Here is a 26,281-nt window from a genome sequence, read left to right as displayed (position 1 = left end):
TTGATTGAACAAAACATGCATGTATTGTATAACATAATGTCCTAGGTGTGTCATCTGATGAAGATCATCAAAGGTTAGTGCTGCATTTAGCTGTCTTCTGGGTTTTTGTGACATTATATGCTAGCTTGAAAAATGGGTGTCTGATTATTTCTGGCTGGGTACTCTGCTGACATAATCTAATGTTTTGCTTTCGTTGTAAAGCCTTTTTGAAATCGGACAGTGTGGTTAGATTAACGAGAGTCTTTAAAATGCTGTAAAATAGTCATATGTTTGAGAAATTGAAGTAATAGCATTTCTAAGGTATTTGAAAATCGCGCCACGGGATTCAACTGGCTGTTGCGTAGGTGGGACGAATTCGTCCCGCCTAGCCCAGAGAGGTTAATAAAGAAAGATGATGAGCACTTTACCCGCTGCACCTTGGTCCAATCCTTACAACGCCGATGACAGAACCACCCACCAAACAAGGACCAAGCAGTGGGGATTGGAGCACCGAAGAGGAGGATGGACGTGGGAAGCAGAACGACGTTTCTGGGAGAGGAAACTAAGGGAGCTAGATGAGGCCGAGAGGCATCCCCAAAACATTTTTTTTTGGGGGGGGCACACGGGGAGTTGGGCAGAGTCAGGATGGAGACCTGAGCCAACTCCCCGTGCTTATTATGGGGAGCGACGGATCAAGCAAGCACCTTGTTATGCGGAGATACGCACTGTGTCGCCAATACGCATGCACAGTCCAGTGTGGTCAATAAGGGCTCTGCAGCGTTGCCAGGGAGAAGTGCGCCAGCGCAGCACATCTGGCCACCAGTGCATCTCCTCGGTCCAGTTTACCCTGTGCCTGCTCCTCGCACTAGCCCTGAGGTAGGTGTTACTAGGCTGGCGCCTCCAAAACCAGCCCCACGCATCAGGCCTCTAGTGCACCTGCCCAGTCCAGTCCAGTCCGTCCTGTTTCTGCTCCTCGCACTAGCCCTGAGGTGCGTGTCACTAGTCTGGCGCCCCCAAAGCCAGCCCCATGCATCAGGCCTCTAGTGCGCCTGCCCAGTCCAGTACAGTACGTCCTGTTGTTGCTCCTCGCACTAGCCCTGAGGTGCGTGTCACTAGTCTGGCGCCCCCAAAGCCAGCCCCACGCATCAGGTCTCTAGTGCGCCTGCCCAGTCCAGTACGTCCTGTTCCTGCTCCTCGCACTAGCCCTGAGGTGCGAGTCACTACTTTGGTGCCTCCAAAGCCAGTCCCACGCATCAGGCCTCTAGTATCCTGCCAGGACCTAGGATCAAGGGAGACACTAAAGTGTTTTAGTACTATATCTCTTGACACAATGATGAAAATAATCATGGCCTCTAAACCTTCAAGCTGCATACTGGACCCTATTCCAACTAAACTACTGAAAGAGCTGCTTTCTGTGCTTGGCCCTCCTATGTTGAACATAATAAACGGCTCTCTATCCACCGGATGTGTACCAAACTCACTAAAAGTGGCAGCAATAAAGCCTCTCTTGAAAAAGCCAAATCTTGACCAAGAAATTATAAAAAACAATCGGCCTATATCGAATCTTCCATTCCTCTCAAAATTTTTTGAAAAAGCTGTTGCGCAGCAACTCACTGCCTTCCTGAAGACAAACAATGTACACGAAACGCTTCAGTCTGGTTTTAGACCCCATCATAGCACTGAGACTGCACTTGTGAAGGTGGTAAATGACCTTTTAACCTCTCTAGGGTAGTGGGCAGTATTTGCACGGCCGGATAAAAAACATACCCGGTTTAATCTGGTTATTACTACTGCCCAGAAACTAGAATATGTATATAATTGTTTGATTTGGATAGAAAACAACCTAAAGTTTCTAAAACTGTTTGAATGGTGTCTGTGAGTATAACAGCACTCATATGGCAGGCAAAAACCTGAGAAGATTCCTTACAGGAAGTGCCCTCTCTGACCATTTCTTGGCCTTCTACACACTCTTTATTGAAAACTGAGGATCTCTGCTGTAACGTGACACTTCCTACGGCTCCCATAGGCTCTCAGAAGGCGGCAAAACGTTGAATGATGACTTTGGAGCCCCTGGCTGAAAAACAGTAGTGCATTTGGATAGTGGTCGATCAGAGAACAATGAGACTGGGGGCGTGTGCACGAGCCGACACCATGTTTTAATTTTTTCGTCTTTGAACGAAAACAGGGTTTCCCGGTCGGACTATTTTCGCTTTTTTATGAGAAAAATCGCATAAAAATTGATTTTAAACAGCGGTTGACATGCTTCGAAGTACGGTAATGGAATATATTTTTTTAAATTGTCACGAAACGCGTCGTGCGCGTCACCCTTCGTCACCCTTCGGATAGTGTCTTGAACGCACGAACAAAACAGAGGATATTTGAACATAACTATGGATTATTTTGAACCAAACCAACATTTGTTATTGAAGTAGAAGTCCTGGGAGTGCATTCTGACGAAGAACAGCAAAGGTAATAACATTTTTCTTATAGTAAATCTGAGTTTGGTGAGGGCCAAACTTGGTGGGTGTCAAAATAGCTAGCCCGTGATGGCGAGCTATGTACTCAGAATATTGCAAAATGTGCTTTTGCCGAAAAGCTATTTTAAAATCGGACATAGCGATTGCATAAAGGAGTTCTGTATCTATAATTCTTAAAATAATTGTTATGTTTTTTGTGAACGTTTATCGTGAGTAATTTAGTAAATTCACCGGAAGTTTGCGGTGGGTATGCTAGTTCTGAACGTCACATGCTAATGTAAAAAGCTGTTTTTTGATATAAATATGAGCTTGATTGAACAAAACATGCATGTATTGTATAACATAATGTCCTAGGAGTGTCATCTGATGAAGATCATCAAAGGTTAGTGCTGCATTTAGCTGTGGTTTTGGTTTTTGTGACATTATATGCTAGCTTGAAAAATGGGTGTGTGATTATTTCTGGCTGGGTACTCTCCTGACATAATCTAATGTTTTGCTTTCGTTGTAAAGCCTTTTTGAAATCGGACAATGTGGTTAGATTAACGAGAGTCTTGTCTTTAAAATGGTGTAAAATAGTCATATGTTTGAGAAATTGAAGTAATAGCATTTCTAAGGTATTTGAATAACGCGCCACGGGATTCAACTGGCTGTTGAGTAGGTGGGACGATTTCGTCCCGCCGACCCTAGAGAGGTTAAATATTCTCTCTCTAATTCTCTCTTTCTTTCTCTTTCTTTCTTTCTTTCTTTCTTTCTTTCTTTCTTTCTTTCTTTCTTTCTTTCTTTCTTTCTTTCTTTCTTTCTTTCTCTCTCTCGGAGGACCTGAGCCCTAGGACCATGCCTCAGGACTACCTGGCTTGATGACTCCTAGCTGTCCCCAGTTCACCTGGCCGTGCTGCTGCTCCAGTTCCAACTGTTCTGCCTGCAGCTATGGAACCCTGACCTGTTCACCGGACGTGCTACCTGTCCCAGACCTGTTGTCCCAGACCTGCTGGAACCCTGACCTATTGACCGGACGTGCTACCTGTCCCAGACCTGCTGTTTTCAACTCTCTAGAGACAGCAGGAGTGGTAGAGATACTCTCAAAGATCGGCTATGAAAAAGCCAACTGACACTTACTCTTGTGTTACTGACTTGTTGCACCCTCGACGACGACTATGATTATTATTATTTGACAATGCTGGTCATTTATGAACATTTGAACATCTAGGCCATGTGCTGTTATAATCTCCAACCAGCACAGCCAGAAGAGGACTGGCCACCCCTCATAGCCTGGTTCCTCTCTAGGTTTCTTCCTAGGTTTTGGCCTTTCTAGGGAGTTTTTCCTAGCCACCGTGCTTCTACACCTGCATTGCTTGCTGTTTGGGGTTTTAGACTGGGTTTCTGTACAGCACTTTGTGACATCAGCTGATGTAAGAAGGGCTATATAAATACATTTTTTTTATTTTTTTATTTTTTTTTAGTGCGCCTGCCCAGTCCAGTACGTCCTGTTCTGGCACCTCCTAAGCCAGCCCCACGCATCAGGCCTCTAGTGCGCCTGCCCAGTCCAGTACGTCCTGTGCCTGCTCCCCGCACTAGCCATGAGGTGCGTGTTACTAGTCTGGAGCCTCCAAAGCCAGCCCCACGCATCAGGCTTCCAGTGCGCCTGCCCAGTCCAGTACGTCCTGCTCCGCGCACTCACCCTCCAGTGCGCCTTACATTTACATTTTAGTCATTTAGCAGACGCTCTTATCCAGAGCGACTTACAGTAGTGAATGCATACATTTCATATATATATATTTTTTTCTGTGCTGGCCCCCCGTGGGAATCGAACCCACAACCCTGGTGTTGCAAACACCATGCTCTACCAACTGAGCTACAGGGAAGGCTTCATAACCCAGTACAGCCAGTGCATGCTGTGAGCACTCGGCCTCCAGTGACGCTCTCCAGTCTGCAGCCTCCAGCGACGCTCTTCAGTTTGCAGCCTCCTGCGACGCTCCCCAGTCTGCAGCCTCCAGCGACGCTCCCCAGTCTGCAGCCTCCAGCGACGCTCCCCAGTCTGCAGCCTCAAGTGACGCCTCCCAGCCCTGAGCCTCCAGCGACGCTCTCCAGTCTGCAGTCTCCAGCGATGCTCCCCAGCCCTGAGCCTCCAGCGACGCTCTCCAGTCTGCAGCCTCCAGCGACGCTCCCCAGTCTGCAGCCTCCAGCGACGCTCCCCAGCCCTGAGCCTCCAGCGACGCTCCCCAGCCCTGAGCCTCCAGCGACGCTCCCCAGCCTGGAGCCTCCAGCGACGTTCTCCAGTCTGCAGCTTCCAGCGACGCTCCCCAGCCCTGAGCCTCCAGCGACGCTCCCCAGTCTGCAGCCTCAAGTGACGCCTCCCAGCCCTGAGCCTCCAGCGACGCTCCCCAGCCCTGAGCCTCCAGCGACGCTCTCCAGTCTGCAGTCTCCAGCGATGCTCCCCAGCCCTGAGCCTCCAGCGACGCTCTCCAGTCTGCAGCCTCCAGCGACGCTCCCCAGTCTGCAGCCTCCAGCGACGCTCCCCAGCCCTGAGCCTCCAGCGACGCTCCCCAGCCCTGAGCCTCCAGCGACGCTCCCCAGCCTGGAGCCTCCAGCGACGTTCTCCAGTCTGCAGCTTCCAGCGACGCTCCCCAGCCCTGAGCCTCCAGCGACGCTCCCCAGCCCTGAGCCTCCAGCGACGCTCTCCAGTCTGCAGCCTCCAGCGACGCTCCCCAGTCTGGAGCCTCACGCGACGCTCCCCAGCCTGGAGCCTCCAGCGACGCTCCCCAGCCCTGAGCCTCCAGCGACGCTCCCCAGCCCTGAGCCTCCAGCGACGCTCTCCAGTCTGGAGCCTCCAGCGATGCTCCCCAGCCTGGAGCCTCCAGCGACGCTCCCCAGCCTGGAGCCTCCAGCGATGCTCCCCAGCCCTGAGCCTCCAGCGACGCTCTCCAGTCTGCAGCCTCCAGCGATGCTCCCCAGTCTGCAGCCTCCAGCGACGCTCCCCAGCCCTGAGCCTCCAGCGACGCTCCCCAGCCCTGAGCCTCCAGCGACGCTCCCCAGCCATGAGCCTCCAGCGACGCTCCCCAGCCCTGAGCCTCCAGCGACGCTCCCCAGCCTGGAGCCTCCAGCGACGTTCTCCAGTCCTGAGCCTCCAGCGACGCTCCCCAGCCCTGAGCCTCCAGCGACGCTCTCCAGTCTGCAGCCTCCAGCGACGCTCCCCAGCCCTGAGCCTCCAGCGACGCTCCCCAGCCCTGAGCCTCCAGCGACGCTCTCCAGTCTGCAGCCTCCAGCGACGCTCCCCAGTCTGGAGCCTCACGCGACGCTCCCCAGCCTGGAGCCTCCAGCGACGCTCCCCAGCCCTGAGCCTCCAGCGACGCTCCACAGCCCTGAGCCTCCAGCGACGCTCTCCAGTCTGGACCCTCCAGCGATGCTCCCCAGCCTGGAGCCTCCAGCGACGCTCCCCAGCCTGGAGCCTCCAGCGATGCTCCCCAGCCCTGAGCCTCCAGCGACGCTCTCCAGTCTGCAGCCTCCAGCGATGCTCCCCAGTCTGCAGCCTCCAGCGACGCTCCCCAGCCCTGAGCCTCCAGCGACGCTCCCCAGCCCTGAGCCTCCAGCGACGCTCCCCAGCCCTGAGCCTCCAGCGACGCTCCCCAGTCTGCAGCCTCCAGCGATGCTCCCCAGCCCTGAGCCTCCAGCGACGCTCCCCAGCCCTGAGCCTCCAGCGACACTCCCCAGCCCTGAGCCTCCAGCGCCGCTCCCCAGTCTGCAGCCTCCAGCGACGCTCCCCAGCCCTGAGCCTCCAGCGACGCTCCCCAGCCCTGAGCCTCCAGCGACGCTCCCCAGCCCTGAGCCTCCAGCGACGCTCCCCAGCCCTGAGCCTCCAGCAACGCTCCCCAGCCCTGAGCCTCCAGCGACGCTCCCCAGCCAGGAGCCTACGGAACGGGAGCTACGCCCAGAGCATCCTCTGTAGTGGGAGGATTGAGAGGGGGGGGTGTAGCACAGGGACCGTTGTTGACGGTGGCCACCCTCCCTTCAAGTTTGGGGTTATTTTTGTGGGGTTTTGTTTTTGAGACGCATTCGGGGTCTGCACCTTTGGGGGGGTACTGTCACAACCTGACCAGTAAAAGGGGTTATTTGTTATTGTAGTTTGGTCAGGGCGTGGCAGGGGGTGTTTGTTTTGTGTGTTTCGGTGTTTTTGGTTTATGTTCTATATTTTCTATTTCTATGTGTATATCTAGTTTTCTATTTCTATGTTGGGTTTTTGGCAATGACCTACAATTAGAGGCAGCTGGTTGTCATTGTCTCTAATTGGAGGCCATATTTAGTTGGATTTGTTTTCACGTGTTTTGTGGGTGGTTGTTTCCAGTATAGTCTGTGTACCTTACTGGACTGTTTTCGTGGTCAGTTTATTTTGTTTGTGTTTTCTTTAATAAAGAAAGAAGATGAGCACTTTACCCGCTGCGCCTTGGTCCAATCCTTACGACGCCGATGACAGGATCAAAACTTTCCATGTTGCATTTATATTTTTGTTCAGTGTAAATATTTGCCTTTGATATAAACAATCCTTATGACCATTCCTTGATCTTAGTCAGCTAAACGCCTAATACTTGATTGCACATGGTATAACTATTATCGCTGGCATATTGTTTTATCATCTTTATGGAGTCAGATAATTAATTTAATGGGCTAATTGCTTAATCCTATTACGAGTCGCATGTGAGGAGTATATATTATACAAACATATTAAATATTGCTTCACTACAATATTGTCCTGTAAATTAGCCAAATTACCTTGTTTGCCCAAAACTATTGTGTAGTTTCATGACAGGAAATTGATTATAACATCAAATAGATGAACCAACATTCAAGACATTTTACTTAAACATTTAGAATTTAAACTTGCATAGTTTATATGTATCTAATTCAGATCAAAGGCATTCAAAAGCCACAGACTCCTGTTTATACTACAGGAGCAATAAAATGCCACAGAGACGCCGGTTTGGTTCCATTCTTTTTTATTGTTCTATTATATTTGTTCATCCTGCTTTTTATTTGCAATGTTTTTCTATTATATGATGCATATGAATGTGTTTCAATATAGGAGCAAACATTAGCAAACACAAAGACCATTTACCGTAAATATGGCATTAATCTCACCCTTCAGTTTTACCCTCCATGGTCAGGGTGAGATCGACAAAGGGCCTACCTCCTTTATGAGACATCCAAACAAACTGGTACATATTGAGGCAGGGCTCTTTTTGCCCTCATACCATTGCCTGCATGCCATGGACCTGACCTAATCTCAATGAGCCCAACCCCAACCCTCCAACACAAGTAGTCCTAGTGCTGGTGTCATTTTTCCCCAATGGAAGACTTCTCAGAGGCAGTATTGAGTGATTGGATATTTTTTTTCCTTAGTGGAGTAGTAGTATACCGATGAAATGCAAAATCACCAATTTACATAAAGAAAATTCAGGGGGGAACCCCGCCTTCAGGTCGGGCCTCCTTCAGCACAGCAGCCAATCAGAGACAACCTCATAGACCTCATGACTCCTTAATAGTCTAATATGAACATATCTAAAAACTCTCCTCCAGTGTTGGTGGACTGTGGTGAGTTATAAGATGAGTTGAACTGTTATGAGTAAAGAGATAAGACAATAGGATATAGGGCAGTGCGTGTAGATATTCCCAGCAGCATATCCAGAGTCTACAATGAATCAGGGCAGTGTATAACAGATTCCCAGTAGTGCAACTTATCACACAGGAATGCTGAGGTTCATACAATGACACATTGTATGATTTGGATGGTCGAGAATGCAGTCTGTGCTTTTAGTAGAGCACTTTAAAATATAAATAGCCATAATAAGTGGAGGTCCCAATGAACTATGAAGGAATTCCTGGATGATGTCTGAAGGTATAACTGGGCGTGGAACTCAGGTTTTGATGGCAGCAGTAAGTATCATGACATCTGACATCAGGGTTTGACCTTTGACCTCTCTCGTTAGCCCTAGCTGTCCCCTCACTCAGGATCCTTCCAGAGTGTCCATCACAACTCTCACATTCAAATATTTTTCTGGGTCTTTTGTTCAAATGCTCATTAGTGTACCAAATTATTTTTAAAAAAGCATCACACCAATAATAAGACTTCCTTTCAGAGTTTCATACTGTACAATGTTTCTAGGCGTAAAAAATATTATATGAATCCTTGACTACTGTACAGTATCGGAACTCTACATATCTGTCTGTCTCACAGAAACTTCTGTACCAGCGTGACTGCTCTGTGAGTGCAGGAGAACAGTGGCTGCACTAACAGCTCAAGTAGATAACAATAATACTAAACTGTACCATGTGACCAGCCTACCTTTGTACAGGTAGCTAAACCCCCTACCCCAGTGATACCCCTGGCCCATCCCCTTCCCATTCCCAATGAGAGCATCATATCAAATCACACAGCAGAATTTGTGATACACGCCTATTCCCCTATGAAAGCAGTGTCTGTAGAAGAGACCCTCAAACCTCCCCGTGCCAAACCCCTGCCTTTACCCCACCATGACTCCCCTCCTCCAACCCAAAAGGAAAATTATAATAATGATAGGAGGGAGGGGGGAAAGAGTCTTAGGCCTAGAGTCAATCAGATCAAGCGTTAACCGGCGATAGCTGATGTTTTGGCAGGGTCGGAGGTGTAACTGTGTTGGAGCTGTCAAATCTGTGAGCAGCTGCTCTTGATCATTGTCATGAAGCCACACCCGAGTTCAGAATGAGAAAGTGTAGGATATAGAGAAAATATGACGCTGAAATTTAAAATCTTTAAACGAAATTATGAGGATTTCTATCAGCCTAATCTCACATTCCTGTGTTCGAACTTGTAAACAAGGCTGCATGGGATTTCTCTTAATGGCAATGTCTGCTTTAGGTATAATGCCAGGAGCCGCATGTCGATTTGACAGCTCTAGTGCAGTTCCATCTCCAACACTGCCAAGACGACCGCTATGCGTATTCCGACAAAAGTCGATCTGATTGAATAGAGCCCAAAATCAATTACAATACAATTCTTATTCATGATTATAACAACACAAAGAAAGCAAATGAAAGTGCTGTTGCTTTCATAAAATCAAGATGTGTGATCTACCATGGTTTAAAGCTTATTTTAGAGCTTGACTTTGAAACATTGACATTGTCATGATAAGGAAGATGAGCTTCCTGGTGCCACACTCGCATCAGGCTTTTGCATAAAATGTCAATTCAACGTCCTGATTTTAAAATATGTTTATTTTTTATTTTTTGTTGTGTTCTCATTTATCGTCGTTGTTGTTGTCGTTGAACAAGGTGTAAGAAATCAATGGAGCGATGTGCAGGCTATGAGCCACCGTCCTGCTCTGTGGAGTCCTGGCCCGCCACTTTTTCTCCTCCGTTTAGGAGAGCGGGAGCCTCAGTCCCTGAGTCTTTCCGTGAGCGGCCCTTCTCCTCGATGTCATGCAGCGATGGCTCTTTGTACATGCAAACTGCAGAAGGGGCGGGGGGAGCGGGGCAAGTGAGAGAAAAAGAGAGAGATGGAGATGGAGGTAGAGAACAAAGAGGAGTGAGAGAGAGAAGGGATATTTATACAGTATAGTAAAGAGATATAGGTGAGAGCAGGAGGGGAGAGAAAGGAGGGGAGAGAGACAAGGCAACGAGAGAGAGCGAGAGAGAGAGAGAGAGAGAGAGAGAGAGAGAGAGTGGAGGGATATTTATACAGTATAGTAAAGAGATATAGGTGAGAGACAATATGAGAGAGAGAGAGAGAGAGAGATGAGGGATATTTATACAGTATAGTAAAGATACATAGGTGAGAGCAGGAGGGGAGAGAAAGGAGGGGAGAGAGACAAGACAACGAGACAGAGAGAGAGAGAGAGAGAGGGAGGGATATTTATACAGTATAGTAAAGAGATATAGGTGAGAGCAGGAGGGGAGAGAAAGGAGGGGAGAGAGACAAGGCAACGAGAGAGAGCGAGAGAGAGAGAGAGAGAGAGGAGGGATATTTATACAGTATAGTAAAGAGATATAGGTGAGAGACAATATGAGAGAGAGAGAGAGAGAGAGATGAGGGATATTTATACAGTATAGTAAAGATACATAGGTGAGAGCAGGAGGGGAGAGAAAGGAGGGGAGAGAGACAAGACAACGAGACAGAGAGAGAGAGAGAAAGGGAGGGATATTTATACAGTATAGTAAAGAGATATAGGTGAGAGCAGGAGGGGTGAGAGAGAGAGAGAGAGAGAGAGAGAGAGAGAGAGAGAGAGAGAGAGAGAGGAGGGATAGTTATACAGTATAGTAAAGAGATATAGATGACAGCAGGAGGGGAGAAAGACAAGACAACGAGAGTGTGAGAGACAGAGAGAGAGAGAGAGGAGGGATATTTATACAGTATAGTAAAGAGATATAGGTGAGAGCGGGAGGGGAGAGGGAGAGAGATAGTGAGAGGAGGGGAGATAAAGGTCAGAGAGAGACAAAAAACAGAGGAGATTAATTGAGAGATTCAGCATTAGTTTATAGTAATTTTAGTTAAATTAGTTTAAAACAACATTAGAACCTACATTTGCCCCCCAGTGGGGTTGGGGTCAATTTGAATTGAAGTCAGTCAACTCAAGAAATAAACTGAAATTCTAATTCGATAATTGAAAAAAATGGCATACATTTTCTATGACTTCTCAATAAACTGAAAAGGAGAAGCTATTTATTTCAAAAGTTTCAACAATTTTCAATTTAGAACACTTCCTGAATTGTGTGACTTTTAAATAAACCTTGACTTGACTAACGGCAGGTGTTGCATTTGAATCCAGCCCTGAGTGTGGCTGGCTGGCAGTCAGACTGTGTTTCAGTCTCACCTTCGATGGGTCTGGGAACAAAGTGTGAAGAGGGCTTGGTCTTCTTCACCCGGTTGCCCTTCATGACCACACCATCCTTGTTGAGGCCCATGTACCAGGCCCTGCCAGATTCATGCTGCCGGTACAGTGTTGATGAGTAGATGACATAGTAGTTCTCAAACACAGACTCCTTGAATTTCGCCTCTACCGTGAACAAGTCCTGAGAAACAAAGAGCGGAAGACTTGATATCAGGTATTACAGTGCTCAAAGAGCTAGCCCACCGATTTAAAAAAACGTTGAACATCAATGGAATTTTTGGTTGAAAATGCAAAAAGTTGTCAATGAACACAAATTTTAACTGCATTTCAACCACCAATCAATGACAAGATTTCAAGGTTTTATTTATTTCAAGTAGAATTCACGTTTGTTGACAACTCAAATAATTATCCACCAAAAATGGACATTAATTTTAAGTTATGTCAGGTTTTTGCCTGAAGGGGTGTTACCAGTGGAGGCTGTTGATGGAAGAAATTAGGAGGATTTCTACCTACATCCCTGTCCACTGGGTATTACAGGTTGGATATGTATAAAATCCAGTAAATTGATGGAGTTTGAGTAGAATAATACAAGTCGACCTCAAAAAGATCCTCCGTCTCACTACACCTGCAGAGCGTAACATTTGGTCTAGATTTTTCCTTTTCGCCAGACTTTGGAATTGTTGACTGTGCCATTGTGTCATAGTACCCTCGAGCTGTGAACAGGTGGACAGGGTGGAGAATACGATTAATCACAGCACAAAACACATCAAGTACTGTGTACACACACACCTGACACATACTGTAGACATGAATGAAAAGACAGCCATCGCCCTGTTTCCAGAAATTCAATTTAACAACATTATCTCTACCATCACCCCTCCATTATTTCAGCCAATGGTAATGTTTCCTTCAGCTCTGAGGGATGTTTTTGTGAGGAAGACCGCATGGAGGACAGTGGGAGAAGAAAGGGGGGAGAGCAGTGGGAAATTGAGGGATGGAAAAGAAAAAGTAGAGAATATAACATGATGAAATAGACAGTGAACTTCAGTCAAAGCTCATGGCTTTTAATATCACCATCTCACCTCCCAACCCAAATCACTCTATTCAGATATAAGATCACATAATTTGAATAAAAACTTACATTGTCTACAGTGACGGTCGGTGCCGTTTAAGATGCGGGAGGACAATTTTCTTAATGAGAATGGTCTTATTTGTATTACAGCATATTGGAGGTTTCTACAACCTAGCCTACAAATTGAAGTTTACAACGTACAGTGCATTCGGAAAGTATTCAGACCCTTTGACTTTTTCCACATTTTGTTACGTTACAGCCTTATTCTAAAATTGATTAAATATTTTTTTTTCTCATCAATCTACACACAATACCTCATAATGATTAAGCGAAAACAGGGTTTTCGAAATTTTTGCAAATGAAAAAAAAATTAATAATAATAATATATATATCACATTTACATAAGCACTCAGACCCTTTACTCAGTACCTTGTTGAAGCACCTTTGGCAGCGATTACAACCTCAACTCTTCTTGGGTATGACGCTACAAGCTTGGCACACCTGTATTTAGGGAGTTTCTCACAATCTTCTCTGCAGATCCTCTCAAGCTATGTCAGGTTGGATGGGACACGTCGCTGCACAGCTATTTTCAGGTCTCTCCAGAGATGTTCGATCGGGTTCAAGTCTGGGTTCAAGTCAAGGACATTCAGCGACTTGTCCCGAAGCCACTCCTGCGATGTCTTGGCTGTGTGCTTAGGGACGTTGTCCTGTTGGAAGGTGAACAGTCGCCCCAGTCTGAGATCCTGAGTGCTCTGGAGCCGGTTGTCAGCAATGATCGCTCTGTACTTTGCTCCGTTCATCTTTCCCTTGATCCTGACTAGTCTTCCAGTCCCTGCCGCTGAAAAATATCCCCACAGCATGATGCAGCCACCACCATGCTTCCCCATAGGGATGGTGCCAGGTTTCCTCCAGACGTGACGCTTGGCATTCAGGCCAAAGAGTTCAAACTTGGTTTCATCAGACCAGAGAATCTTGTTTCTCATGGTCTGAGAGTCCTTTAGGGGCTGTCCAACAGGTTGTCATGTGCCTTTTACTGAGGAGTGGCTTCCGTCTGGCCACTCTACCATAAAGGCCTGATTGGTGGTGTAAGGTGGAAAATTACAAACTCTATTAAATACATACGCTGTATATATTAAGCCTTAAATTTGTACATATCCACTGTCTGTTTCTGTCATGTAAGAAGAAGCTAGTGTTCTTCCAGTCTTGTCTTTGTGTAACTTAGTCACAAGGTCAAAGACAAAGGGCCGTCTGAGAGTGACCACAGTTTTTGGTCCATACTGTTCTTTTTGTATCTTTCAAGGGCACAGCTGTGTGGAGATATGAAGAGAACATAGGCTAGCTTGAGCAGCAGCAGCTAGATAGTAAGAAAACTGGCGTTATCACTTGTTTGTACACTATGTTCCCACCACCCTCTCACACATCTGCTAAACTGCCACGTAGACAAAGGTTATAAAAGATGAATACACCCCTGATCAACGCAAACACAGTTCATTTTCATAGCAGCCACGTCCAAAAAGCATGAACATTTCCTCGTTGTATAATTCCTTCAAGAATCTACGCGCTCTCCTCTCACCTTTTCAGTGCACAATACAACAGCTGTCTGTGACCCGGCGAATAAACCTTTCCAAGCCATACGTAACCACTACACACAACCTACATCATTGTCATCATATTAGCTAATGTCATAGTCAACTAGAACTAAGGCGTTCATAAACAGGCTACAACCATGCAGTACAGTGTGGAGCAAGCAGTTTAGCAGTTACCCCGGTGGACCCCGATGGCAATAAATGAATAAAAACAAAAACTTACCTTGACTTGGAAGTTCCAGTGTTGGATAGCCATAGTCAGCTAGCTAACATAGCATCCCTCTGTTTGAGCTGGGTGTTTGAGTAGGCTAAACTAGCTAGATGCATTCTCTAGCTAGTTAAGTGAAAGTGAAAAAAATACAACTAAAAATAGCTAGCCTTCTCTCTCATTTTTGAAGAAATTAAGTTGTTCAAAACTGTTCAACTATTGTATTTTTCTCTTTGAGTCAACTACTCACCACATTTTATGCACTGCAGTGCTAGCTAGCTTTAGCTTGTGCTATCAGTACTAGATTAATTCTATGATCCTTTGATTGGGTCGACAACATGTCAGTTCATACTGCAAAAGCTCTGATAGGTTGGAGGAAGTCCTCTGGAAGTTGTCATACTTACTGTATAAGTCTATGGAAGGGAGTGAGAACCATTTTGTATTGAAGTCAATTTACACAGAGGAGGACGGAAACTAGCTGTCCTCCGGCTACACCATGGTGCTACCCCAGAGAGTGCTGTTGAGGCTACTGTAGACCTTCATTGCAAAACAGTGTGTTTTAATGTGAATAAAATGAGTATAGTATTATCTCAAAGGATAACTTTTTTTATTGTGTCAATCAATCCGGGAAATGTCAAGAACTTTGAAAGTTTCTTCAAGTGCAGTCGCAAAAACCATCAAGCGCGATGATGAACCTGGCTCTCATGAGGACCACCACAGGAAACAAAGACCCAGAGTTACCTCTGCTGCAGAGGATAAGTTCATTAGAGTTAACTGCACCTCAGATTGCAGCCCAAATAAATGCTTCACAGAGTTCAAGTAACAGACACATCTCAACATCAACTGTTCAGAGGAGACTGCGTTAATCAGGCCTTCATGGTCGAATTGCTGCAAAGAAACCACTACTAAAGGACACCAATAAGAAGAAGAGACTTGCTTTAAAAAAATTTTTTTTTACCTTTATTTAACCAGGTTTAACCAGGCTAGTGAGAACAAGTTCTCATTTGCAACTGCGACCTGGCCAAGATAAAGCATAGCAATTCGAAACATACAACAACACAAAGTTACACATGGAATAAACAAAACATACAGTCAATAATACAGTAGAAAAAAAAGAAAACAAAAAGTCTATATACAGTGAGTGGAAATGAGGTAAGACAAGGGAGTTAAGGCAATAAATAGGCCATGGTGGCGAAGTAATTACAATATAGCAATTAAACACTGGAATGGTAGATGTGCAGAAGATGAATGTGCAAGTAGAGATACTGGGGTGCAAAGGAGCAAGATAAATAAATACATACAGTATGGTGATGAGGTAGATAAATGGGCTGTTTATAGATGGGCTATGTACAGGTGCAGTGATCTGTGAGCTGCTCTGACAGCTGGTGCTTAAAGCTAGTGAGGGAGATATGAGTCTCCAGTTTCATTTTTTTTTTTGCAGTTCATTCCAGTCATTGGCAGCAGAGAACTGGAAGTAAAGGCGACCAAAGGAGGAATTGGCTTTGGGGGTGACCAGTGAGATATACCTGCTGGAGCGCATGCTACGAGTGGGTGCTGCTATGGTGACCAGTGAGCTGAGATAAGGCAGGGCTTTACCTAGCAGAGACTTGTAGATAACCTGTAGCCAGTGGGTTTGGCGACAAGTATGAAGCGAGGGCCAACCAACGAGAGCGTACAGGTCACAGTGGTGGGAAGTATATGGGGCTTTGGTGACAAAACGGATGGCACTGTGATAGACTGCATCCAGTTTGTTGAGTAGAGTGTTGGAGGCTATTTTATAGATGACATCGCCGAAGTCGAGGATCGGTAGGATGGTCAGTTTTACGAGGGTATGTTTGGCAGCATGATTGAATGATGCTTTGTTGCGATATAGGAAGCCGATTCTAGATTTAATTTTGGATTGGAGATGCTTAATGTGAGTCTGGAAGGAGAGTTTACAGTCTAACCAGACACCTAGGTATTTGTAGTTGTCCACATATTCTAAGTCAGAGCCGTCCAGAGTAGCGGTGCTGGACGGGCGGGCTGGTGTGGGCAGTGATCGATTGAATAACATGCATTTAGTTTTACTTGCATTTAAGAGCAGTTGGAGGTCATGGAAGGAGAGTTGTATGGCATTGAAACTCGTCTGGAGGTTAGTTAACACAGTGTCCAAAGAGGGGACAGAGTTATACAGAATGGTGTCGTCTGCGTAGAGGTGGATCAGAGAATCACCAGTAGCAAGAACGACATCATTGATGTATACAGAGAAGAGAGTAGGTCCGAGAATTGAACCCTGTGGCACCCCCATAGAGACTGCCAGAGGTCCGGATAACAGGCCCTCCGATTTGACACACTCTATCAGAGAAGTAGTTGGTAAACGAGGCGAGGCAATCATTTGAGAAACCAAGGCTGTCGAGTCTGCCAATAAGAATGTGGTGATTGACAGAGTCGAAAGCCTTGGCCAGGTCGATGAATACGGTAATGTCTCTTGTCGATGGCGGTTATGATATCGTTTAGGACCTTGAGCGTGGCTGAGATGCACCCATGACCAGCTCTGAATCCAGATTGCATAGCGGAGAAGGTACGGTGGGATTCGAAATGGTCGGTAATCTGTTTGTTAACTTGGCTTTCAAAGACCTCAGAAAGACAGGGTAGGATAGATATAGGTCTGTAGCAGTTTGGGTCTAGAGTGTCACCCCCTTTGAAGAGGGGGATGACCGCGGCAGCTTTCCAATCTTTGGGAATCTCAGACGATACGAAAGAGAGGTTGAACAGGCTAGTAATAGGGGTTGCAACAATTTCGGCAGATCATTTTAGAAAGAGAGGGTCCAGATTGTCTAGCCCGGCTGATTTGTAGGGGTCCAGATTTTGCAGCTCTTTCAGAACATCAGCTATCTGGATTTGGGTGAAGGAGAAAAGGTGGGGGCTTGGGCGGGTTGCTGTGGAGAGTGCCGGGCAGTTGACCAGGGTAGGGTTAGCCAGGTGGAAAGCATGGCCAGCCGTAGAGAAATGCTTATTGAAATTCTCAATTATACTGGATTTATCGGCGGTGACAGTGTTTCCTAGCCACAGAGCAGTGGGCAGCTGGGAGGAGGTGCTCTTATTCTCCATGGACTTTACAGTGTCCCAGAACTTTTTTGAGTTTGTACTACAGGATGCAAATTTCTGTTTGAAAAAGTTAGCCTTAGCTTTCCTAACTGCCTGTGTATATTTGTTCCTAACTTCCCTGAAAAGTTGCATATCACGGGGGCTATTTGATGCTAATGCAGAATGCCACAGGATGTTTTTGTGCTGGTCAAGGGCAGTCAGGTCTGGAGTGAACCAAGGACTATATCTATTCCTAGTTCTACATTTTTTGAATGGGGCATGCTTATTTAAGATGGTGAGGAAGGCACTTTTAAAGAATAACCAGGCATCCTCTACTGACGGGATGTCAATGTCATTCCAGGATACCCCGGCCAGGTCGATTAGAAAGGCCTGCTCGCAGAAGTGTTTTAGGGAGCGTTTGACAGTGATGAGGGGTGGTCGTTTGATCGCAGACCCATTACGGATGCAGGCAATGCGGCAGTGATCGCTGAGATCTTGATTGAAAACAGCAGAGGTGTATTTGGAGGGCGAGTTAGTTAGGATGATATCTATGAGGGTGCCCGTGTTTACGGATTTGGGGTTGTACCTGGTAGGTTCATTGATCATTTGTGTGAGATTGAGGGCATCAAGCATAGATTGGTGTCGAGGGCACAGCTGGGGGCAGAGGGTGGTCTATAGTCAGCGGCAACAGTGAGAGACTTGTTTCTGGAAAGGTGAATTTTTAGAAGTAGAAGCTAGAATTGTTTGGGTACAGACCTGGATAGTAAGACAGAACTCTGCAGGCTATCTCTGCAGTAGATTGCAACACTGCCCCCTTTGGCAGTTCAATCTTGGCGGAAAACGTTATAGTTAGGGATGGAGATTTCAGGGTTTTTGGTTGTTTTCCTAAGCCAGGATTCAGACACGGCTCAGACATTCGGGTTGACAGAGTGTGCTAAAGCAGTGAGTAAAACAAACTTAGGGAGTAGGCTTCTAATGTTAACATGAATGAAACCAAAGCTTCTACGGTTACAGAAACAAATGAAAGCACCTGGGGAGTGGGAGTGGAGCTAGGCACTGCAGGAACTGGATTAACCTCTACATCACCAGAGGAACAGAGGAGAAGTAGGATAAGGGTATGGCTGAAGGCTATACGAACTGGCCATCTAGCACGTTCGGAACAGAGAGTAAAAGGAGCAGGTTTCTGGGCACGATAGCATAGATTCAAGGCATAGTGTACAGACAAAGGTAAGGTAGGATGTGAGTACATTGGAGGTAAACCTAGGCATTGAGTAATGATGAGAGAGATATAGTCTCTAGAGACGTTTAAACCAGGTGATGTCATCGCATATGTAGGAAGTGGAACAACATGGTTGGTTAAGGCATATTGAGCAGGGCTAGAGGCTCTACAGTGAAATAAGACAGTAATCACTAACCAGGACAGTAATGGACGAGGCATATTGATATTAGAGAGAAGCATGCATAGCCAAGCGATCATATGGGTCCAGTGAGTGGTTGGGCTGGCTGGGGACACGGCGATTCAGACAGTTAGCAGGCCGGGGATAATAAGCTAGCAGTTAGTAGGCCGGGGCTAACAAGCTAACAGCTAGCAGTTAGTAGATCGGGGTTAGCAAGCAAGCAGTTAGCAGACTGGTGCTAGCAAGCTAGCAGACCGGGTCTAGCCACTTAGCAGACCAGGGCTAGCAAGTTAGCAGAAGGGCCTTTGGGGGACATCGCGATGGAGGTAAGTCGGTTTTTGCCTCTTCGTGCGGTGACGTCGATAGACCAGTCGTGGATTAGTAGGGTTCCAAGTAGTTCTAGGTAGCTAGCAGGCCGCGGTTAGCAGAATGGGCCTTCAGCAGACGTCGCACCTGAGGGGCTTGTTGGAATCCTCGGGCAGATTATGTCAGTATTCCAGTAGTAGAGGATCGGCAGGGTTCCGTGCCCCGTACCGGCAGTAGGAGGGGTCCGGATATTGTAGCCCAGGAGTGGGCTTCGGTGGTAGCCCAGAAGCCCTAGCCGGGCTAGCTTCAGGCTATTTGGTGCTTGCTCCGGGATGGAAACGCTAGCCAGGAGTAATCACTCGGGATTGTGGTTAGCTAGTTGCGAAGATCCAGATGAAAATGTTCAGAGTTTGCGGTAGGAATCCGGGGAAATGGAGAGAAAAAATAGGTCCCTTATGCTCTGGTTTGAGTCACGATTGTACGAACTGGCGAGAGCTTTCCGAGCTACAGTGAGGGAAAAAAGTATTTGATCCCCTGCTGAGTTTGTACGTTTGCCCACTGACAAAGAAATGATCAGTCTATAATTTTAATGGTAAGTTTATTTGAACAGTGAGAGACAGAATAACAATAAAAAAATCCAGAAAAACACGTAAAGAATGTTATAAATTGATTTGCATTTTAATGAGGGAAATAAGCATTTGATCCCCTCTCAATCAGAAAGATTTCTGGCTCCCGGGTGTCTTTTATACAGGTAATGAGCTGAGATTAGGAGCACACTCTTAACGGGAGTGCTCCTAATCTCAGTTTGTTACCTGTATAAAAGACACCTGTCCACAGAAGCAATCAGATTCCAAACTCTCCACCATGGCCAAGACCAAAGAGCTCTCCAAGGATTTCAGGGACAAGATTGTAGACCTACACAAGGCTGGAATGGGCTACAAGACCATCGCCAAGCAGCTTGGTGAGAAGGTGACAACAGTTGGTGTGATTACTCGCAAATGGAAGAAACACAAAAGAACTGTTAACCTCTCTAGGGTAGGGGGCAGTATTTGCACAGCCGGATAAAAAACGTACCCGATTTAATCTGGTTATTACTACTGCCCAGAAACTAGAATTGTTTGATTTGGATAGAAAACACCCTAAAGTTTCTAAAACTGTTTGAATGGTGTCTGTGAGTATAACAGAACTCATATGGCAGGCAAAAACCTGAGAAGATTCCTTACAGGAAGTGCCCTCTCTGACCATTTCTTGGCCTTCTACACTCTCTTTATTGAAAACTGAGGATCTCTGCTGTAACGTGACACTTCCTACGGCTCCCATAGGCTCTCAGAAGGCGTCAAAACGTTGAATGATGACTTTGCAGGCCATGGCTGAAAAACAGTAGTGCATTTGGATAGTGGTCGATCAGAGAACAATGAGACTGGGAGGCGCGTGCACGAGCCGACACCATGTTTTAATTTTTTCGTCTTTGAACGAAAACAGGGTTTCCCGGTCGGAATATTATCGCTTTTTTACAAGAAAAATCGCATAAAAATTGATTTTAAACAGCGGTTGACATGCTTCGAAGTACGGTAATGGAATATTTAGAATTTTTTTGTCACGAAACGCGTCGGGCGCATCACCCTTCGTCACCCTTCGGATAGTGTCTTGAACGCACGAACAAAACAGAGGATATTTGAACATAACTATGGATTATTTGTAACCAAACCAACATTTGTTATTGAAGTAGAAGTCCTGGGAGTGCATTCTGACGAAGAACAGCAAAGGTAATCCAATTTTTCTTATAGTAAATCTGAGTTTGGTGAGGGCCAAACTTGGTGGGTGTCAAAATAGCTAGCCCGTGATGGCGAGCTATCTACTCAGAATATTGCAAAATGTGCTTTTGCCGAAAAGTTATTTTAAAATTGGACATAGCGATTGCATAAAGCAGTTCTGTATCTATAATTCTTAAAATAATTGTTATATTTTTTGTGAACGTTTATCGTGAGTAATTTAGTAAATTCACCGGAAGTTTGCGGTGGGTATGCTAGTTCTGAACGTCACATGCTAATGTAAAAAGCTGTTTTTTGATATAAATATGAACTTGATTGAACAAAACATGCATGTATTGTATAACATAATGTCCTAGGAGTGTCATCTGATGAAGATCATCAAAGGTTAGTGCTGCATTTAGCTGTTGTTTGGGTTTATGTGACATTATATGCTAGCTTGAAAAATGGGTGTCTGATTATTTCTGGCTGGGTACTCTGCTGACATAATCTAATGTTTTGCTTTCGTTGTACAGCCTTTTTGAAATCGGACAGTGTGGTTAGATTAATGAGAGTCTTGTCTTTAAAATGGTGTAAAATAGTCATATGTTTGAGAAATTGAAGTAATAGCATTTCTAAGGTATTTGAATATCGCGCCACGGGATTCCACTGGCTGTTGAGTAGGTGGGACGATTTCGTCCCACATACCCTAGAGAGGTTAATCTCCCTCGGCCTGGGGCTCCATGCAAGATCTCACCTTGGGGAGTTGCAGTGATCATGAGAACGGTGAGGAATCAGCCCAGAAATACACGGGAGGATCTTGTCAATGATCTCAAGGCAGCTGGGACCATAGTCACCAAGAAAACAATTGGTAACACACTACGCCGTGAAGGACTGAAATCCTGCAGCGCCCGCAAGGTCCCCCTGCTCAAGAAAGCACATATACATGCCCCTCTGAAGTTTGCCAATGAACATCTGAATGATTCAGAGGACAACTGGGTGAAAGTGTTGTGGTCAGATGAGACCAAAATGGAGCTCTTTGGCATCAACTCAACTCGCCGTGTTTGGAGGAGGAGTAATGCTGCTTATGACCCCAAGAACACCATACGCACCGTCAAACATGGAGGTGGAAACATTATGCTTTGGGGGTGTTTTTCTGCTAAGGGGACAGGACAACTTCACCGCATCAAAGGGACGATGGCCGGGGCCATGTACCGTCAAATCTTTGGTGAGAACCTCCTTCCCTCAGTCAGGGCATTGAAAATGGGTCGTGGATGGGTATTCCAGCATGACAATGACCCAAAACACACGGCCAAGGCAACAAAGGAGTAGCTCAAGAAGAAGCACATTAAGGTAATGGAGTGGCCTAGCCAGTCTCCAGACCTTAATCCCATAGAAAATCTGTGGAGGGAGCTGAAGGTTCGAGTTGCCAAACATCAGCCTCGAAACCTTAATAACTTGGAGAAGATCTGCAAAGAGGAGTGGGACAAAATCCCTCCTGAGATGTGTGCAAACCTGGTGGCCAATTACAAGAAACGTCTAACCTCTGTGATTGCCATCAAGGGTTTTGCCACCAAGTACTAAGTCATGTTTTGCAGAGGGGTCAAATACTTATTTCCCTCATTAAAATGCAAATCAATTTATAACATTTTTGACATTCGTTTTTCTGATTTTTTTTGTTGTTATTCTGTCTCTCACTGTTCAAATAAACCTACCATTAAAATTATAGACTGATCATTTCTTTGTCAGTGGGCAAACATACAAAATCAGCAGGGGATCAAATACTTTTTTCCCTCACTGTAAAGGTTAGCTGATGACCGCTAGCAGTGGTTTGCTGACTGATAGCTGGTAGCTAGTTAGCTGACTAGCTTCAGTTGAGGGATTCCAGATCCGAAGTAAATAGAAATACTTTAGAAAAAAACAGATCACGCCACATTGGGTGAGGCGGGTTGCAGGAGAGTATTTAGAAGTTGAGGTTAAGGAAAATATTTTAAAAAGATATGCGAAGAAAAATATATAAAAAGATATATACAAGGGACACGACAAGACAAAGACAAAGACGTCTGACTGTTACGCCATCTTGGATTATTATTAAGCTTGGGCCAAGAAACATGAGCAATGGACATTAGACCGGTGGAAATCTGTCCTTTGTTCGGATGAGCCCAAATTTGAGATTTTTGGTGCAAACAGCTGTCTATGTGAGACGCAGAGTAGGTGAATGGATGATCTCCGCATGTGTGGTTCCCACCGTAAAGCATGGAGGAGCAGGTGTGATGGTGTGGGGGTGCTTTGCTGGTGACAATGTCAGTGATTTATTTAGAATTCAAGGCACACTTAACCAGCATGGCTACCACAGCATTCTGCAGCAATACGCAATCCCATCTGCTTTGCGCTTAGTGGGACTATAATTTGTTTTTCAACAAGACAATGACCAAAAAAAAACCTCCAGGCTGTCTAAGGGCTATTTGACCAAGAAGGAACGTGATGGAGTGCTGAATCAGATGACCTGGCCTCCACAATCACCCAACCGCAACCCAATTGAGATGGTTTGGGATGAGTTGGACCGCAGAGTGAAGGAAAAGCAGCCAACAAGTGCTCAGCATATGTGGAAACTCTTTCAAGACTGTTGGAAAACTATTCCTCATGAAGCTGGTTGAGAGAATGCCAAGAGTGTGCAAAGCTGTCATCAAGGCAAAGGGTGGCTACTTTGAAGAATCTAAAATATATTTTGATTTGTTTAACACTTTTTTTGGTTACTACATGATTCCGTATGTGTTATTTCATAGTTTTGATGTCTTCACTATTATTCTACAATGTAGAAAAAATAAAAAAAATAAAGAGAAACCCTTGAATGAGTAGGTGAGTGCAAACTTTTGACTGGTACTGTATATCCAATCCAAACATTTCTGTATCTCCTACAATGAAAGCAGTACTTCCGCTTTAAGGTTTAATAACCCAGATTTCCCGCCTTAGGCTGCTTCCACTGGATGATAACATTTACTTAAAAACTGCATAATGTATTATTATAATACGTTTATAAGACTTCTGCTAATCATGTATGCCCCCTTATAATGCCTGAGTAAATAACAGTTATTTTGAGTTGAAGCATTATACCTGCAGGTTGTGTTACTAAGCTCACTTTATACCGGAGAAGAACACTGACTAAGCAATAAGGCTCAGTTCCAGGTAGCGCAGGGCAAGCTGATGAAAGCTATTGAAGCAGGAAGATAAAAGGCCAATATGCTGTAATAACCCAGTACACCTCAAAACTGGAGGCCACTCACTTTACTGTGCTGTGATACCCATATCCTATCAAGATTATCCAGGACATGTCTTTCTTCCATATATCTTCTTTCTACCCGTCATGGTCTCCATCAATCGATTTCTGAAATGAAGGAGGGAATCGCAGCCAGAGCCTCCTTATTACACTCCCATCACCACCAATCATCACTAACTACAGCAACAAATGTCTTATCCTCCTGATAACACCACTGTCACACTTATGACATTACATAACGCAAACGTAGCGGTAGGAGACTGTAGCTACAAAGGTTATTTATTTCCTCGGCCACAGATCTTGATCAAGTAAAATGACAAAAAAGCGAGCACACGTCAGTTTAACAAGCAAAGACAGCAATCAACGCAATCACACCCCACGATCACACTTTTTCCTTTTGGTTCCTGGGTCGTTCAACTGAAAGAGTGCCTTTTGCATCCCTCTGATATTTTAAGTATACATTGTGCACCAATATTACAATTCTGCTATATTAGTGCCCTTTCATATAGTCCACATGGAGAATATTTTTTTATATGAATGAAGACTTGCTAAAGTGCCAAAATTCAGCATTTTGACATGTATCTTCGTGCACCCTCTCTTGACCCCCAACTGTACCGAAGTTCTCACCATCATTGCAAAGCCTTAGTTCATTTTGTTGTTTTGACAAAAGCATGAACTGAACTCTCGTTTTAAACTATTCATTTTAAAATATTTTTTACAAAAGAAACATTGAACATCCAATAGTCAAATCATAGTGTAAAAGCAGGTGAGCTGGTTCTACTCTTTTTGGCCTTTTTCTGGTGTTTCGTGGTGTAAAACTGAGCAGCTCGAGCATAACACGTCAACACTGTTTCCCATAGATAAACACAGGTGTGCATTGATTGTCATGTATCTTGCCCTGGAGGCAGCTCTGCAGAGTGGTCACTAGCTAGCACAGCCATAAAGTCATAAAATCTGATTTTAAATCTAACCCTCACTCTAATGCCTAACCCTACACTAAGACCAAAAAAGAACATTTTTGTTTTCATATATTTTTACAATGTAGACAATGTTGACATTGCAGCTAGCCCATCTAGCAGGAATCACTAAGTTCTGCCTCCAGGGTAAGATTCATGACAATAAATGTCAACCTGCTCGATAGACAGGCTGGAAATGTTTTAACAATTTCCTTTTTTGTTGTTCTTGCTTGCATTCAATTGCCACTCCTTGTTGCACACAACCACCTTCCAAAAAAGTTTAATTTAAATGTTTTTATTGTTGGATATAAAAGACTGTAAAAACACCAGCAAATCAGCTCCAAGTGATTACCATTTTGGAAATCTGTTCCAAAGTATTCCCACTCATAATAAAGATGGAGTATATGTGACCATATACAAATGTAAACAAGGTTTGAAATGATTATGTTTTAGTCTATTATATCTGCTTGGGCTTTTTGTGGCCAATCTTTTTGTGGCCAAATTTATTTATAATTATGCTTCGCACCCCTGACTATCCGATCAAGAAAAAAATGTCCACGGCTGAATCTGGCGTAGTGCACTACTGGGTGTAGGCCCATTGGTGAGGTGGGGAGATGAGGGGGACTGTGGAAAGTTTTTACTGACATTTTAATCGATCGTTTGTGCTATTACTTCTATAAAAATATCCAAGATAGTCAAGTAAGTTTTGACATTGATGAATTTGAAAAATGTACTGCAGTATTTATTAAATTCACATCGTGGGCAATGCATAAAAACACGTTTGACTTTGATCTGAGAAAACACTGACGATGCAACCATTGTGGTTTGTTCGTAAAACAATGGTTGCTTGTTGACACTGAAAGAACCCCCCCTTCTCTGCATATAGAAAATCAAGAATTGCATTTTTAACTTTTATAGACAGGCATCAATAATGAATTAGGGATGGACCCACAGCACAGTGGCATACAAAGCCAGTGGCCCCACTCTCGCATTCTCTAAGAGCCACACAGATATACATGTACAACTGCTAAGAGGCCTGTTGTAGGGAGACTGTGTTTTATGTTGGGATGTCAAACAAACTAATGGCTCCAACCTCTGCAATTCCACTCTTTAGGGAGTTGTCCTTCCCCTTTGAAATCTGCTGTTGATCTTGGCCAGAATAACAATACCCAAGAAATACAATATAGTGCTCCAAAATAAGGGGGTAATGGTATTTTCCAAACCTCTAGGACACATCTGTTTAGTAGGTGTGTTATGCAGTATCAGAACAGAAATTACAATAATACTGTTATTGCATCAAATGGTTGTTTTATACAACAGAATAGAGGGTTCTTATAACTCTATTGTGTCTGTG

General features: G+C 45.0%; 1 protein-coding gene across 5 annotated transcripts in view; it reads right to left on the bottom strand.

Moving 5' to 3' along the window:
• Window positions 1–7,427: 7,427 nt before the first annotated feature.
• The window catches only part of LOC100306788 (fibroblast growth factor 12), a 159,360-nt gene continuing 140,506 nt past the window's right edge, over window positions 7,428–26,281 (bottom strand). For 4 of the 5 annotated variants that reach the window (XM_014213400.2, XM_014213399.3, XM_014213398.2 and 1 more), the window contains 2 exons: window positions 11,294–11,492; window positions 9,681–9,931 (listed from right to left, as the gene is read on the bottom strand). In XM_014213400.2, coding sequence (XP_014068875.1) covers window positions 9,786–9,931; window positions 11,294–11,492 — 345 coding nt within the window. In that variant the 3' untranslated portion in view covers window positions 9,681–9,785. 5 annotated transcript variants of the gene reach the window in all.

Source organism: Salmo salar, chromosome 09 (assembly GCF_965601325.2).
Source record: "Salmo salar chromosome 09, fSalSal1, whole genome shotgun sequence".
Taxonomy (NCBI): domain Eukaryota; kingdom Metazoa; phylum Chordata; class Actinopteri; order Salmoniformes; family Salmonidae; genus Salmo; species Salmo salar.
Note: the sequence above shows the minus strand (reverse complement) of the source record. Positions and strands in the feature narration are given on the sequence as shown.